The sequence below is a fragment of the Lytechinus pictus genome, unplaced genomic scaffold (assembly GCF_037042905.1).
Source record: "Lytechinus pictus isolate F3 Inbred unplaced genomic scaffold, Lp3.0 scaffold_19, whole genome shotgun sequence".
In the NCBI taxonomy this organism is placed as follows: Eukaryota; Metazoa; Echinodermata; class Echinoidea; order Temnopleuroida; family Toxopneustidae; genus Lytechinus; species Lytechinus pictus.
Window position 1 is genome coordinate 10358816 of NW_026974140.1, and position 11688 is coordinate 10370503.

At 36.0% G+C, this 11688-nt stretch overlaps 1 protein-coding gene and 1 long non-coding RNA gene across 2 annotated transcripts; both read right to left on the reverse strand.

The window, feature by feature from the left end:
• Positions 1–224: 224 nt before the first annotated feature.
• Positions 225–7121, reverse strand: LOC135157745 (uncharacterized). The gene is made up of 2 exons (XM_064114546.1): positions 6932–7121; positions 225–1586 (listed from the first exon to the last, which is right to left on the reverse strand). Exon 2 carries the CDS (start codon positions 1567–1569, stop codon positions 313–315), a length of 1257 nt encoding a protein of 418 aa, XP_063970616.1. The 5' UTR covers positions 1570–1586; positions 6932–7121; the 3' UTR covers positions 225–312.
• A 1395-nt stretch (positions 7122–8516) lies between these two features.
• LOC135157711 (uncharacterized) lies at positions 8517–11450 on the reverse strand. The gene is made up of 3 exons (XR_010296683.1): positions 11035–11450; positions 9811–9937; positions 8517–9273 (listed from the first exon to the last, which is right to left on the reverse strand). It is a non-coding gene; the product is annotated as an uncharacterized LOC135157711 (long non-coding RNA).
• Positions 11451–11688: the final 238 nt, after the last annotated feature.

The following is an 11688-nucleotide window of genomic DNA, read 5'->3' on the forward strand; positions in this document are numbered from 1 at the left end:
TTATATACTGAGCTATGGCAGCTTTTTGATTTCCAGTTTACAGCCTAGTAAAGTTACCCACTAGTCCAGCAGATATAAAAGCTGTATGACAACATTATGAGCACCCTCTTTCCAAATACCTTATATTGGTCAAAGCCATTACAATTAACCATTTTTGCATGATTTGTGATTCATAGAGATTCAATTGCGAATTCCCACGGCATCCGTTATTTTTTTTTTTTTATCGAATTGCGACCTGCGGTGGTCAGTCAAAACTAGTTGCCATTCTACCTTTATGCCCGAACTTGTGTTAAAGAATAAGTTACTAATATTTTATCGTAGACACTTTGAGAAGACGGTACTTTCCAGAATTTTCTTACATGCTTTCCGAAATCTGTCGTTAGATGCAACATAAACGAAGAGATTTGCGACGTGAACGACCTCTCTTAGACGGACCAAGAATGCCATTACTCCTACCAAGGGTGCAACCAGTGATTGGTCATTTTCCCGGAGAAAGTATTGGATCTGTTCTCCTAAGAGACTGCTTATGACGTATGGTAGCCAGGCAAGATAGATAATCAATGTTAAAATCATGACCATCTTTGTTGCCTTGACATGGTCATTCCGCTTCACTCGTACCTTAACCAGACGCTGCTGAGTCACGACGTCATCTGTGAACTGTTTAGACTTGGCATGCAATGTTTCAGGGACAGTTGGGACATCTTTAGAGGCAGTCGGATCTGTTACATGAGTCTTTCCGTCGCGGTTGACATGGTTGATCTCTGCTCTGTTGGTGGTTAAAGCGTCGATCTTCTTGCTTTCAGATTTACCTTCGGATTTTGCCCCATCCATGATAAATGCTGTATTCTTAGATGTCGAAGGCTCCATGGGATCTTCTGAACACGCAATAGCTACTTTCGTTTCCAACTTTGGCTCACAGTCTAGTTCTTTGGGTTTATCATCAAGCGATCCTACAGGGTGAATGTACCTGGAACGACATCTTCTCAAAAACCAAATAATTTTACCATAAAGACCGAGGACCGTGGTGAGGCATGCAAAGTAAAGGCCTACGACAAACCCCCGGTAAATCCACAGTCCTTGTCGTCGGTTCCCGAAAGGCAAACACACCCCGACTCTATACTCTGCATATAATAATACACCTGAGTGTGTCAAGAAAGCTAGGACAATACACAAGGTAAAGACCAATCCAATGATCCAAGGACTTCGTGACCAAGGTTTGACACCGTATAAGATGATATGATATCGATACACAGCTACGGCAACAGTCATGAAGAGGGCTGATAGGCATCCATGTCGACTCATAATGTAGACATATTTACACCTCCAGTCTTTATTTATTATTGAAAAGCCGACGTTGAAAGGTGCCGTCACACAAGCTGTAAAATCGATGGCAGCTAATCCTAGGAGTAGCAGATCTGTTGATGTGAAACCATTGAAGGCACACATCTGACCTGCCCTTCTGCGCATCTTTGACATCTTGTAGTAGACCCATATCAAAAAGCCGTTTGCCGGGACGCCAATCAAGAACATGGAGCCGTAGATGACCAAGATCGCCGTAAAGACATACATCTTGGCATGTGATTGGTCTGTTAATCGAAAAATGACAAGGAAATGAGCAATTATAAGACTTTAAGTTACAGACTATATTATGCTTATTATCATTGGCTTGGCGATCGGGAGGGGGTGTCCCCCTCGATTTTCGAATTTCGCACAGTTGCCTATGAGATCATCTTGCCCCTTCCCACACTCTTGATGGACCAAAAGTTTTGAGAAATCGCAGCCAACTTTAAAATAAGAAGGAAAAGATAATAATTATTGGAACATACCTATTAATACATTATGTATGTTTGTTCGTGTTATTTCACTGTTCAGTCTCGGTAGAATACAATAAATCAATAGTCTAACAGTCACCCTTAAATGTTGTATCGGCTAAAAAAAAACACTCTAAAATATGAAATGGTAAATCAACATTTTGGAAAGTTGGATGAGTGGCATTCTTTACTAAATGTTATATACCACATTAAATAGTTCGACCAAACACTTAAAATGTTAGATTCAGCTTCAAGCAAAGCTGGATTAATATTTGGGAAAGGATTGTCAATACTCTAACCTTTTAAATGTTGATTTTTAACATTCCATTTTTATTAAGTGAACTATAAATCTAATAATGTTGATCAGTGGCACACTGTGGGTCACGGCATGGGGGGGGGGGCACCAGAAAATTTTACTTAGTGGGCGCGCAAAGCGCGCTCCAAAGCCAGGTATACTGACCTCATAGAAACATTTAAGGACTGTGCCGTTGAAAGGATACGTATCTCACTGATCAGAACTTCATGATTTTCACTCTGATCATGACTTAATTCGCAATCCATCATCAGTATACATCACTGAACTTCAATTAAAAAACACTAGTAAACAATTCTCCAAACATATTTTTTCTTTATTACATTTAAACATAAGAAGCATAAATAAACATTTCGAAGAGTTCCAACTGCTATTAGACAATAATTCATCTAGACATTCGTTTTCCATTATTGGACTTACAGAAACTTGGTTAACTGATGAATCCAATATTCCATTTGCATTAGATCAATATGATTTCGTTTTCAATAATAGGAAAGATAGACATGGCGGTGGTGTTGCGTTATATGTTTCCCACAATTACGAATACAAAATTCATGACGAAATCACTAATATGAATGAATATATAGAGTCACTTTTTATCGAAATCAATGTCCCAAATTCCAAAAATATAATTGTAGGTGTTATATATAGACCACCAAATTCTAACCATAATTATTTTTTACTTTACCTTTCTAACTTAGTTAGAAACCCACTGTTGGTGAACAAAGATGTTTTTATATTAGGAGATTTTAATATCGATATATTGAAGCATGACAGCAACAAATACTGCCCATGAATTTCTTGAAACATTTTTGACTTCTTCATATTTGCCACTAATATCAAAACCCACTCGCATTGCAGATCGCTCTGCAACCCTTATTGATAACATATTTTGTAACATCATGCCGTCTCCTGATTCTGAAATAATATTATCCGATCTGACAGATCATTTTCCCATTATGTCACATTTTCCCCTCAAACACTCGTGTATTAATCCTTCCAAGCCATAAAGGCGGAGACCTACTCCCGAGAATCTTGCAAGACTGGGTGTTTCGTTAGAGTCTGTTGACTGGTCGCCTATTTATAACAATAATGATGCAAACATATGCTTCAATAACTTTCTGAATATTTTTAACAGTGAATTAGATAAGCATATTCCAAAAGTAAAAGATAGACAAACTAACTACAAAAAATCACCGAGACTTCCTTGGATATCTAAAGCACTTTTGCGTTCAATTAACAGAAAAAATAATTTATATTATAATTCAAAACTTAAAGGTACTCTTCAGGCAAAAACTAAATACACCACATATAAGAATACTCTAACTAGGACAATACGTTTGGCAAAGAAAAGATATTTCACTGATCAAATAATTCTGTATAAGCACGACATTCAAAATACATGGAAAGTTCTTAAACAGGCAATGAATTTATCCAATAATAAGTCCGATATAACTGAAATTAGGTCTAACGGTGATATCATTGGAGATCCTGAAAATATAGCTAATGTTTTAATGATTATTTTTCATCTACAGGAATTAACCTAGCTAGAGACATCCCCCCTTCAACAAAACATTTTTATGATTATCTAGGTACACCTAATTCTAGTTCAATATTTTTCACTCCCGTAGTCAAAAAAGATATTACTGATATTGTATCTAATTTGAATAATAAAAAAAGTCCTGGTTATGATGATGTCAATAACTTTATTTTAAAAGGTATAATATCTGAAATTGTCGATCCTTTGACATATATTTTTAACCTTTCTCTAACCTCTGGTCAAGTCCCTGATCACATGAAAATTGCCAAGGTCATTCCATTGTACAAATAGGGTGACAAGTTAAGTATCAGTAACTATCGCCCAATTTCTTTATTATCGTCCTTGTCCAAAATTTTAGAAAAAGTGGTTTATAGCAAAACAATTGATTTTTTTAAAATCTCACAATATTTTTTCTAACTTTCAGTTTGGATTTAGAGAAAAACATAACACAGAACATGCATTGTTGAATTTCGTTGATAAAGTGGCACACGCTTTTGATAATTGCTCACATCTAGTCGGCATTTTTCTGGACTTCTCCAAGGCCTTCGACACCATTAACCATGATATTTTATTACACAAACTTTCTCATTATGGGGTGCGCGGGAAGGCCTGGGAGTGGTTCAGAAGCTACTTGTCCGACAGACGTCAATTTGTATCTTTGAATGGTCATGCATCCAACATGCAATCTATTAATTGTGGAGTCCCGCAAGGCAGTTTGTTAGGCCCGTTATTATTTATCATCTATATTAATGACTTTTGGAAATCATCTGATGTCCTTTCGTTTATACTCTTTGCAGACGATTCCAATATATTTTATTCCCATAAAAATCCATATACCTTAGTAAATACTATTAATAATGAACTTTTAAAAGTCACAGAATGGATAAGATCCAACAAATTGTCTCTTAATCTACTTAAAACTAAATATTTGCTATTTAGCAATTCCATTGATACACTTCCGATGGACATTGTTTTAGATGACACTAATTTAGAAAGTGTCATCTTCATAAAATTTCTCGGTGTTACCGTTGATAATAAGCTTTCCTGGAAATACCACATAGATTGTACTTGTAAGATTATTTCGCGAAATATTGGCATTATCAATAAATTGAAATATCATTTTTCGTCGTCATCACTTTTAATGCTATATTCTTCTTTGATCCTACCTTACTTGAATTATGGGATACTTGCCTGGGGCAGCACCCATCAAACCATTTAAGATAGACTGTTATTACTGCAAAAGTAGTCCCTTCGTATTATTCATAATTCAGCTTTTCGTTCACACACTGACCCACTATTTTTTGACAGCAAATTGCTGAAGATAAGCGACCTATATTTGTTTCATTTAGGGCAATTTATGTTTAAATTTAACAAAAATATCCTTCCACGTGTATTTGATTCTATGTTTCCTCTTAATCGGTCTTTTCAAAATCACCCTACGAGGCAATCTAACGAATTTCATTTACCCCGTTTTAGAACTTTATTGGCAAAGAGTACATTTATGTTCGATGGCCCTAGTTTTTGGAACTCCCTCGACAATAACATAACAAACAGCCCTTCCATACATTCTTTTATAAGAAAACTGAAAAACTTCTTACTTAAATCCTACCAAGGTCTTCATTACTAATTCCCGCTCGTTACCACCCCCTCTCAGACATCAAGTTATTTTTATTAGTCTTTATCATCTTGTTTTATTCTCTATTTTCGGTCGCAATTTGTCCTGTTTCTATTTATGTTTATTTCTCCTTTTGTCGTCCTGTTCTTGTTCTTGTTTTTTTTTTCTTCGTGGTATTTTACTCTTTATTAGTTTTGTCTTGTTCTGTGGGTTATCTTGTTCTTTTTAATCTATTCGGTAAGTCTCCGTAGGCAAATAGCAACCATTGCGTCTCTCTCCCCCTCTTTCTTTCTCTCTCTCTCTCCTCTTTTCTCTTCCGTGAGGGAGGTTCACATTATACAAGCTTTGCTTTTGAGTGAATCTCCTATTTCCACAGATACCTTTTTTTTCTATTTAAATTATATATTATAATTTGTCTACGAAATGCACCACATTTTGTATATATCTTTATATGTTAATTATCATGGATGTTTTGACTATGATTATAATGACAATGATTTGTATCGCAAATATTTGTTACAATGTATGAAAATGATTTGTATCAATATTTATGTTATTTCTGTTGGAAATAAATCTGAATCTGAATCTGATCAAATAACGCAAGCGCGAAGCGCGAGTTCATTTTTTATATTCAGGCCCTAAAAGGACATTCTAAGCAAATTTTTGTAGTCATGATACGTATCTGTCTCACTAAACAAACAATACGAGCGCGAAGCGCGAGTTGAAGTTTTTAGTATATATTGACGCCAGACACACTCTAAAAATATGTTTACCCAATATTGGGTAAAATGGGAACATGCATGTTGGTTGGGTAAAAAGATATTTTGTAAATGTTAAGGCAATGTTGCGTTGAAATAGCCCAATATGCATGGGATAAAAAAATACACAGCAAACATCTATATATGTTCCCTTTCTATGTCTACATTATTGGGTAAAATTTTACTCAGTTTTTTTAGAGTGCGAAGTGCTAGGAGATATATTTTGTGTATATTGACTTAAAAACTGAATGTTTTATTACCATTTTAATGCCCTTGCACAGGATTATTCATCTCAATAAACAGACAATGCGAGCACCAGGAGTGATAAACGCATACGTCCTTAGGAAATTATGTTTAATAAAATTATGAAAAAATATTTCTTATGTAGGCCTAACATGAAATATATAATATAATATAATATGATTTATTATTCCCCCCCCCCCCACTACCTTTCTTTTTCTTTCTCCCTCTTTTCGCCTTTTCCCCGTATTTTTTTGCCAGTCGATTGGGAGGGGGAGACACGTGCCATAATGCCTCCCCCGTAATTACGCCACTGATTTTGATGGTTATTATAGGCCTACAATAAAAGTATAAGTTGGTACGAATATGATTTCATTTATTTCAGTGTTGGCATTGGAATGAATTCAATTGCACAAAATTATATCAGTCGGGTTGGTTTATCAGTCAAATGGCGATGACTCAAATCAAGTGGATATATGCACAATTTCAGATTGATGATTAATTCAATCATAGCAGCCACAAAATACAATTCTTACAAGAATAAGAAATACATTTCCCCCAATAGATTAGACACGACAATAGTAAATGAATGAAAACAAAGAGTGAATCGGATTTGGAAAAACAGAAGGAAAAAATAGTTGTAAGTATACTTACGGGTTCCTTGATGTGCCCCTTCTTCGATTTTGATAATGCGTGTGCAGATGTTAGACCTACAAGGCAAAGTGTTGCATTTGAAAACGAGTTCTTCAGTAGAATTTTCGCTAAAACTTGTTTAGATAGAAGAGTCGAAGCATAATGCCTAATTATGCAGTCATAACCGCTCATCGACGCACTGATATGGTATGAGAAGTGGAGGTAGAAACTTCGATATTTATTTTTGAAAATATTGGTCGCATCAGTGTGCTTCTAATAGGAAGCTTTCACAACCTCAACGGATGGGAGGTAAATCTGCGGGTCGTGTGCAAAATTCAAGGCGCTACCCGACATGACAAAAGTAACAGCCGCGGTTATGGCTGATACAGAGCCAAATCTGCAACCGTCATGTGCCAAATTCACGTTATATGCGATGGTTGTGTACCAGGCGCGTAGCAGGGGGGTGAAACTCCGCTTCTGCATCCGGTCAGAATTGAAGAAAATTTCGGAGGGTCAAAAGTGCACACTGCTCCCATTTTTCGTATACAAGCCTATGGACACCGCCACTGTTTTGGTACACCAGCGAAATGAAGGCGTGGTCACGGAACGTCCTTCGCGCATAGCGTAAAAATATGTAAATTAGTATTTTGTCACTAATTAGCATAATGCGCGACCTGATTAATATCGTTTATGGTGTCTGTCAGTGATTACATCATGTCAGATTCATCTATTTTAATGATCTATTTGTTATTGCTTGTTACGATTATTACTGTATCTTTGCTTTGTTTTAGCTGCAAATGGCCAGGATCTTTGCTAAAAAATATTACAGAGGAGGTTCCCAAAGAAAATGTTGCCATATACGATGACATCTCTTTAAGTTTCTGGAACCCTTTTTTCTTTTTATTGCAGAAAACGAAATGAACCTCTTTTCATAATATAAACAAAGATAATAACAAATCAAATTCTTTTCCATAATTGTAGTCTCCAATATAAGTCCTATTATGAATAGCAGTCCTCGGAGCACTTAATTTTAAATGGCGACTTCTATGTCAAACATCAATAATCATGACCTAGGTATATACCATATTTTAGGGGGGAGGGGGTTCTCAAAATTAAATAGGCAAGAGAGCAAACCGATCGTAGGCTATTTCTTTTTTTATTTTCAACTGAAAATGAATCTGGTGTAATTTTCATTTGGAAAGAAAAAATGAATTTTATATGCAGGTTTAAAAAATTTGGAGAAATAATTAGCCCCCCCCCCCCCGTTATGAACAGTAAGGTCTTATAATTGCTTCTTTCAAAACAAACTTAACTTTCACCCCCCCCCCCCCATCTCTCTCTCTTTCTGTCTGTCTCTCTCTCTCAGAAACTGACATAACTATATGCATACAAGCAAATAATTCTCCTGTCATTTACTTTCTTTCCCACTCTTATCCTTATTTTTCTTGAATAATATTTTAATTGACTGCTGTTTGATCTCATGTAACAGTGGCATCATCACATTTCAGTACAGTGCAACATCTCGTGCCATTTGTGCATAACAGCTCAGAAGCAATACATCATCACAATTAATTGATAAATGAAAATTACCAAGATAAAAAAATTCAATTCAAAATTAACATGTTTATTAAGGAATCCATTTTCTAAAACATTGACATTAACATAAAAATAATAATTAGCATCTACCAAGCATTAAATTGTATTTTAAAAAGTGAAGGCAATGCATAGCTAAAAATGGCTGTTACTGGGTAAGGGTAGTATGGGGTGGGTATATAAATGTACAAAAATAGGATTAAGTACATTTTTCTACATTGCACAATGTTTGTTAAAATTTCATTCAAAGGATCTCGATGAGCCTATAGTTAATATTCCATAAAAGAGCATAAAAACCTTTGATATTCGTTTATTTTCTTCCACAAAAGTTTGCCACTCAAAAAAATTGGTAAATTCCTTTCAAATTTGCTGACAAGAAATAGTCTACTGATGTGAGAGCACTCCTCATAAGGGGGGGGGGGTGGGACACAATGCCAGAATCCTAAAGAGTGCCTTCCCCAATCAATACATTAGCGAATCATTAACAAAATTTGATTTGTCTACTGTCACTGTGGTTAGAATTCAATCTATTTTTGAAATATAGTCTATTTATATATTATTGCAGTGGTAACCCATTTCACATTTTTTTTTAATGAAGATAACAATAAATGCAACTTAATAACCCTACATAATTTATGAAGACTTGCAGTGGCGTACCGTGGGCCACGGCATCGAGGGGGGCACCAGCAAAAATTTTGAGACCGTTTCATATCTCTTCTTGGCACTTATGTTGTGATACCAGTACTTAAACAGCTTAGGAAGTGGGAAACCTGCATGGTAAAAAAGAGAAAAGAACATAATAAGCTGTAAATTATTTTTACTCATCTAGTCCAGTTTAGTAAAAAAAAAGATGTAAACTCTATTTTATATCTTCAGTGATAAAACAAGTTTAGCACATGCAGTCACTTTCGTCCCACATCCAGATAAATTCATATATCAATATAACTATCTACAGTATGTTTTGAAAATAAAGAGTGCAAATTAATTCAAATATCTATCAGAATTTTGTGATAACTGTTAATATCTTGGGTTTTTTATGCAAATGCATGTATAGACAGGAGATATGGATAATTAGTATGCAGTGTTAGAAATGGAAATACTGGTGAATCTGAATTCAAACAAATATTAACTCACAATGGAACTTTAACATTACATGATATCGCATCATGTTTCAGCACAATTGGCCATAGCCCACCCCCTCCCAAAAAAGGGGAAATATTCATTTATTTGGTTTTATTTTTATTTTTTTTTGGGGGGGGGTGATGAGCTTAGATACAGCCTGTATATTATCAAAACAGTAAGCATACCTTGCAATTTTTCCATTCAGATATCCTGTTCCTCATTAGATTGTAACTAACACTTGCTGATCGGCATGGTTCTCAATTTTGTACTTCTGACTAGGTGTGAGCTGCTAAGAACTTGGTCCCATTGGATCTGCAATTGACAATTTAGATTTGAGAGTTTGAGATAAATAAAATTACTCTTCTTAAACAATATTTTTAAAAATTTCTAGCTGCCCATATCCCAGGTCTATGAATGAATATTCCAAACTAGAACAAAAAAGTGGACCCGAAACTTCATTCTCTATCACATAGAGGCATAGGCTTACCTCACTCTGTTTATAAAAGTAAAATGATTCCAACCACATGTTTCTACAGCTGTATATAGCTGAATCTGGTCTATGCTGGGCCTGTATAACTTAAGAATCACATCACATTTGAATGAAGTAAACACTAAGAACGTTTTCAAATTACCACCCCAGGCCGGGCCCAGGGTATCCTGTTCAAATAGACTTGATTTAGGTCTAGGGTAGGCTACGCCATTTCATTCAAATCTAAGACTAAGACAAGTAACTTAACATATCAGACATTAATGCTAAGTCAATCGTATTTCAACACTGATTATTCTGAAGTAAAGCGTTCCTGAATAAAAGAAACTGCTGAGAATTATACTTATTCATATGAAGATGAAATAGAGGGGACGGACTAGGCCTAAAGGCTAAACTTCAACTTTCAAGCTTGAAGTTTGGGCCTAGTCCGTCCCCGCTATTTTCATACCCCATGACTACATCGACAATCTCGCTAGCCGGCTAGCACCGGCGATATCAAAGGCCGGATCCCGCTCTGACCATATCCCTACATTGACCTAAATTTGAATAGGCCTAAAATCGACAGTTTGTCGTTACTAAAAAACAGGAGGTCGGAAACAAGTCCACATCTACCCCTGATAATTGTCTAATCACAATAAAACTGAAATAAAGGTTTACTTTGGACCTACATGAAGCATTCCGATGAATGTCTAGATCTACGACAAACTATAGTCTATAGACTATAGACCCCTAGTCCTAGATATAGTATTTTTGAGAAACTCAATGATCACGTCACACGTACGGTACACTTATTTGGAAGTCAGGCAAAAGAAATATTGAAATTGAGGTTTACATAGTGCGTAATACAGGATGAGCCCCGAACCCCGGCAAACACATTATAATTTGCAAGTGAGATCAAAACATGAAAATGAGCGTAACTTACTTTTATTCCTATGGAATGTCATTAGAATAGTATTGATGTTCCCTCCAAGATTTTCCGCTCCAATGAAGTTCACTCAGAAACCATGATTTCGAACATCAATTCTATAAACAGATAATTAGTCTAGCTATTTCGTTTCAGAAACTTCAAATTCGCAGAGTCCAAAAGAACGACACTTCGCACAGATATCGTAGGGAATTGTGGGACGGAAAAAAATGTTTAATGCATGAGTACATGAATAAAACATTAGCGTTTAATCCAATCATACAAGTGCATTATGCGTATTTTGACGTCATTCTCATGAATAAAACATTGACCCTCCAAAATCAACCTTCAAATTGTCCGCCGGCAGCCATGTTGGCTATGTACAAAACCTATGGGAAATAAAAACGCGCGGAAAGAGTTCCCTCTCTAGCTCCCTTCGGGAGCTTATACGTAAGATCGTATCTCTGTGGCGCGTAGCCGGGGGGCGAAATTATTTTTCCCACCAAAGTTCCGGACGCAAATGTGAATATTCATGACTTGCGTCTTCGGAATCCTGGAATAAAAGTACGCATGCGCGTGGACCACGAATGAATCAACACCCTCAAATGAAATTACCGGTACCCTTACATCATGTACATAAGCCTCAGGCTTCGAGCTATTTTAGATCCAATT

Bases quoted from the DNA above. Each gene is read 5' to 3' on its own strand.
- LOC135157745 (XM_064114546.1), bottom strand. From the start codon at position 1,569: ATGTATGTCTTTACGGCGATCTTGGTCATCTACGGCTCCATGTTCTTG.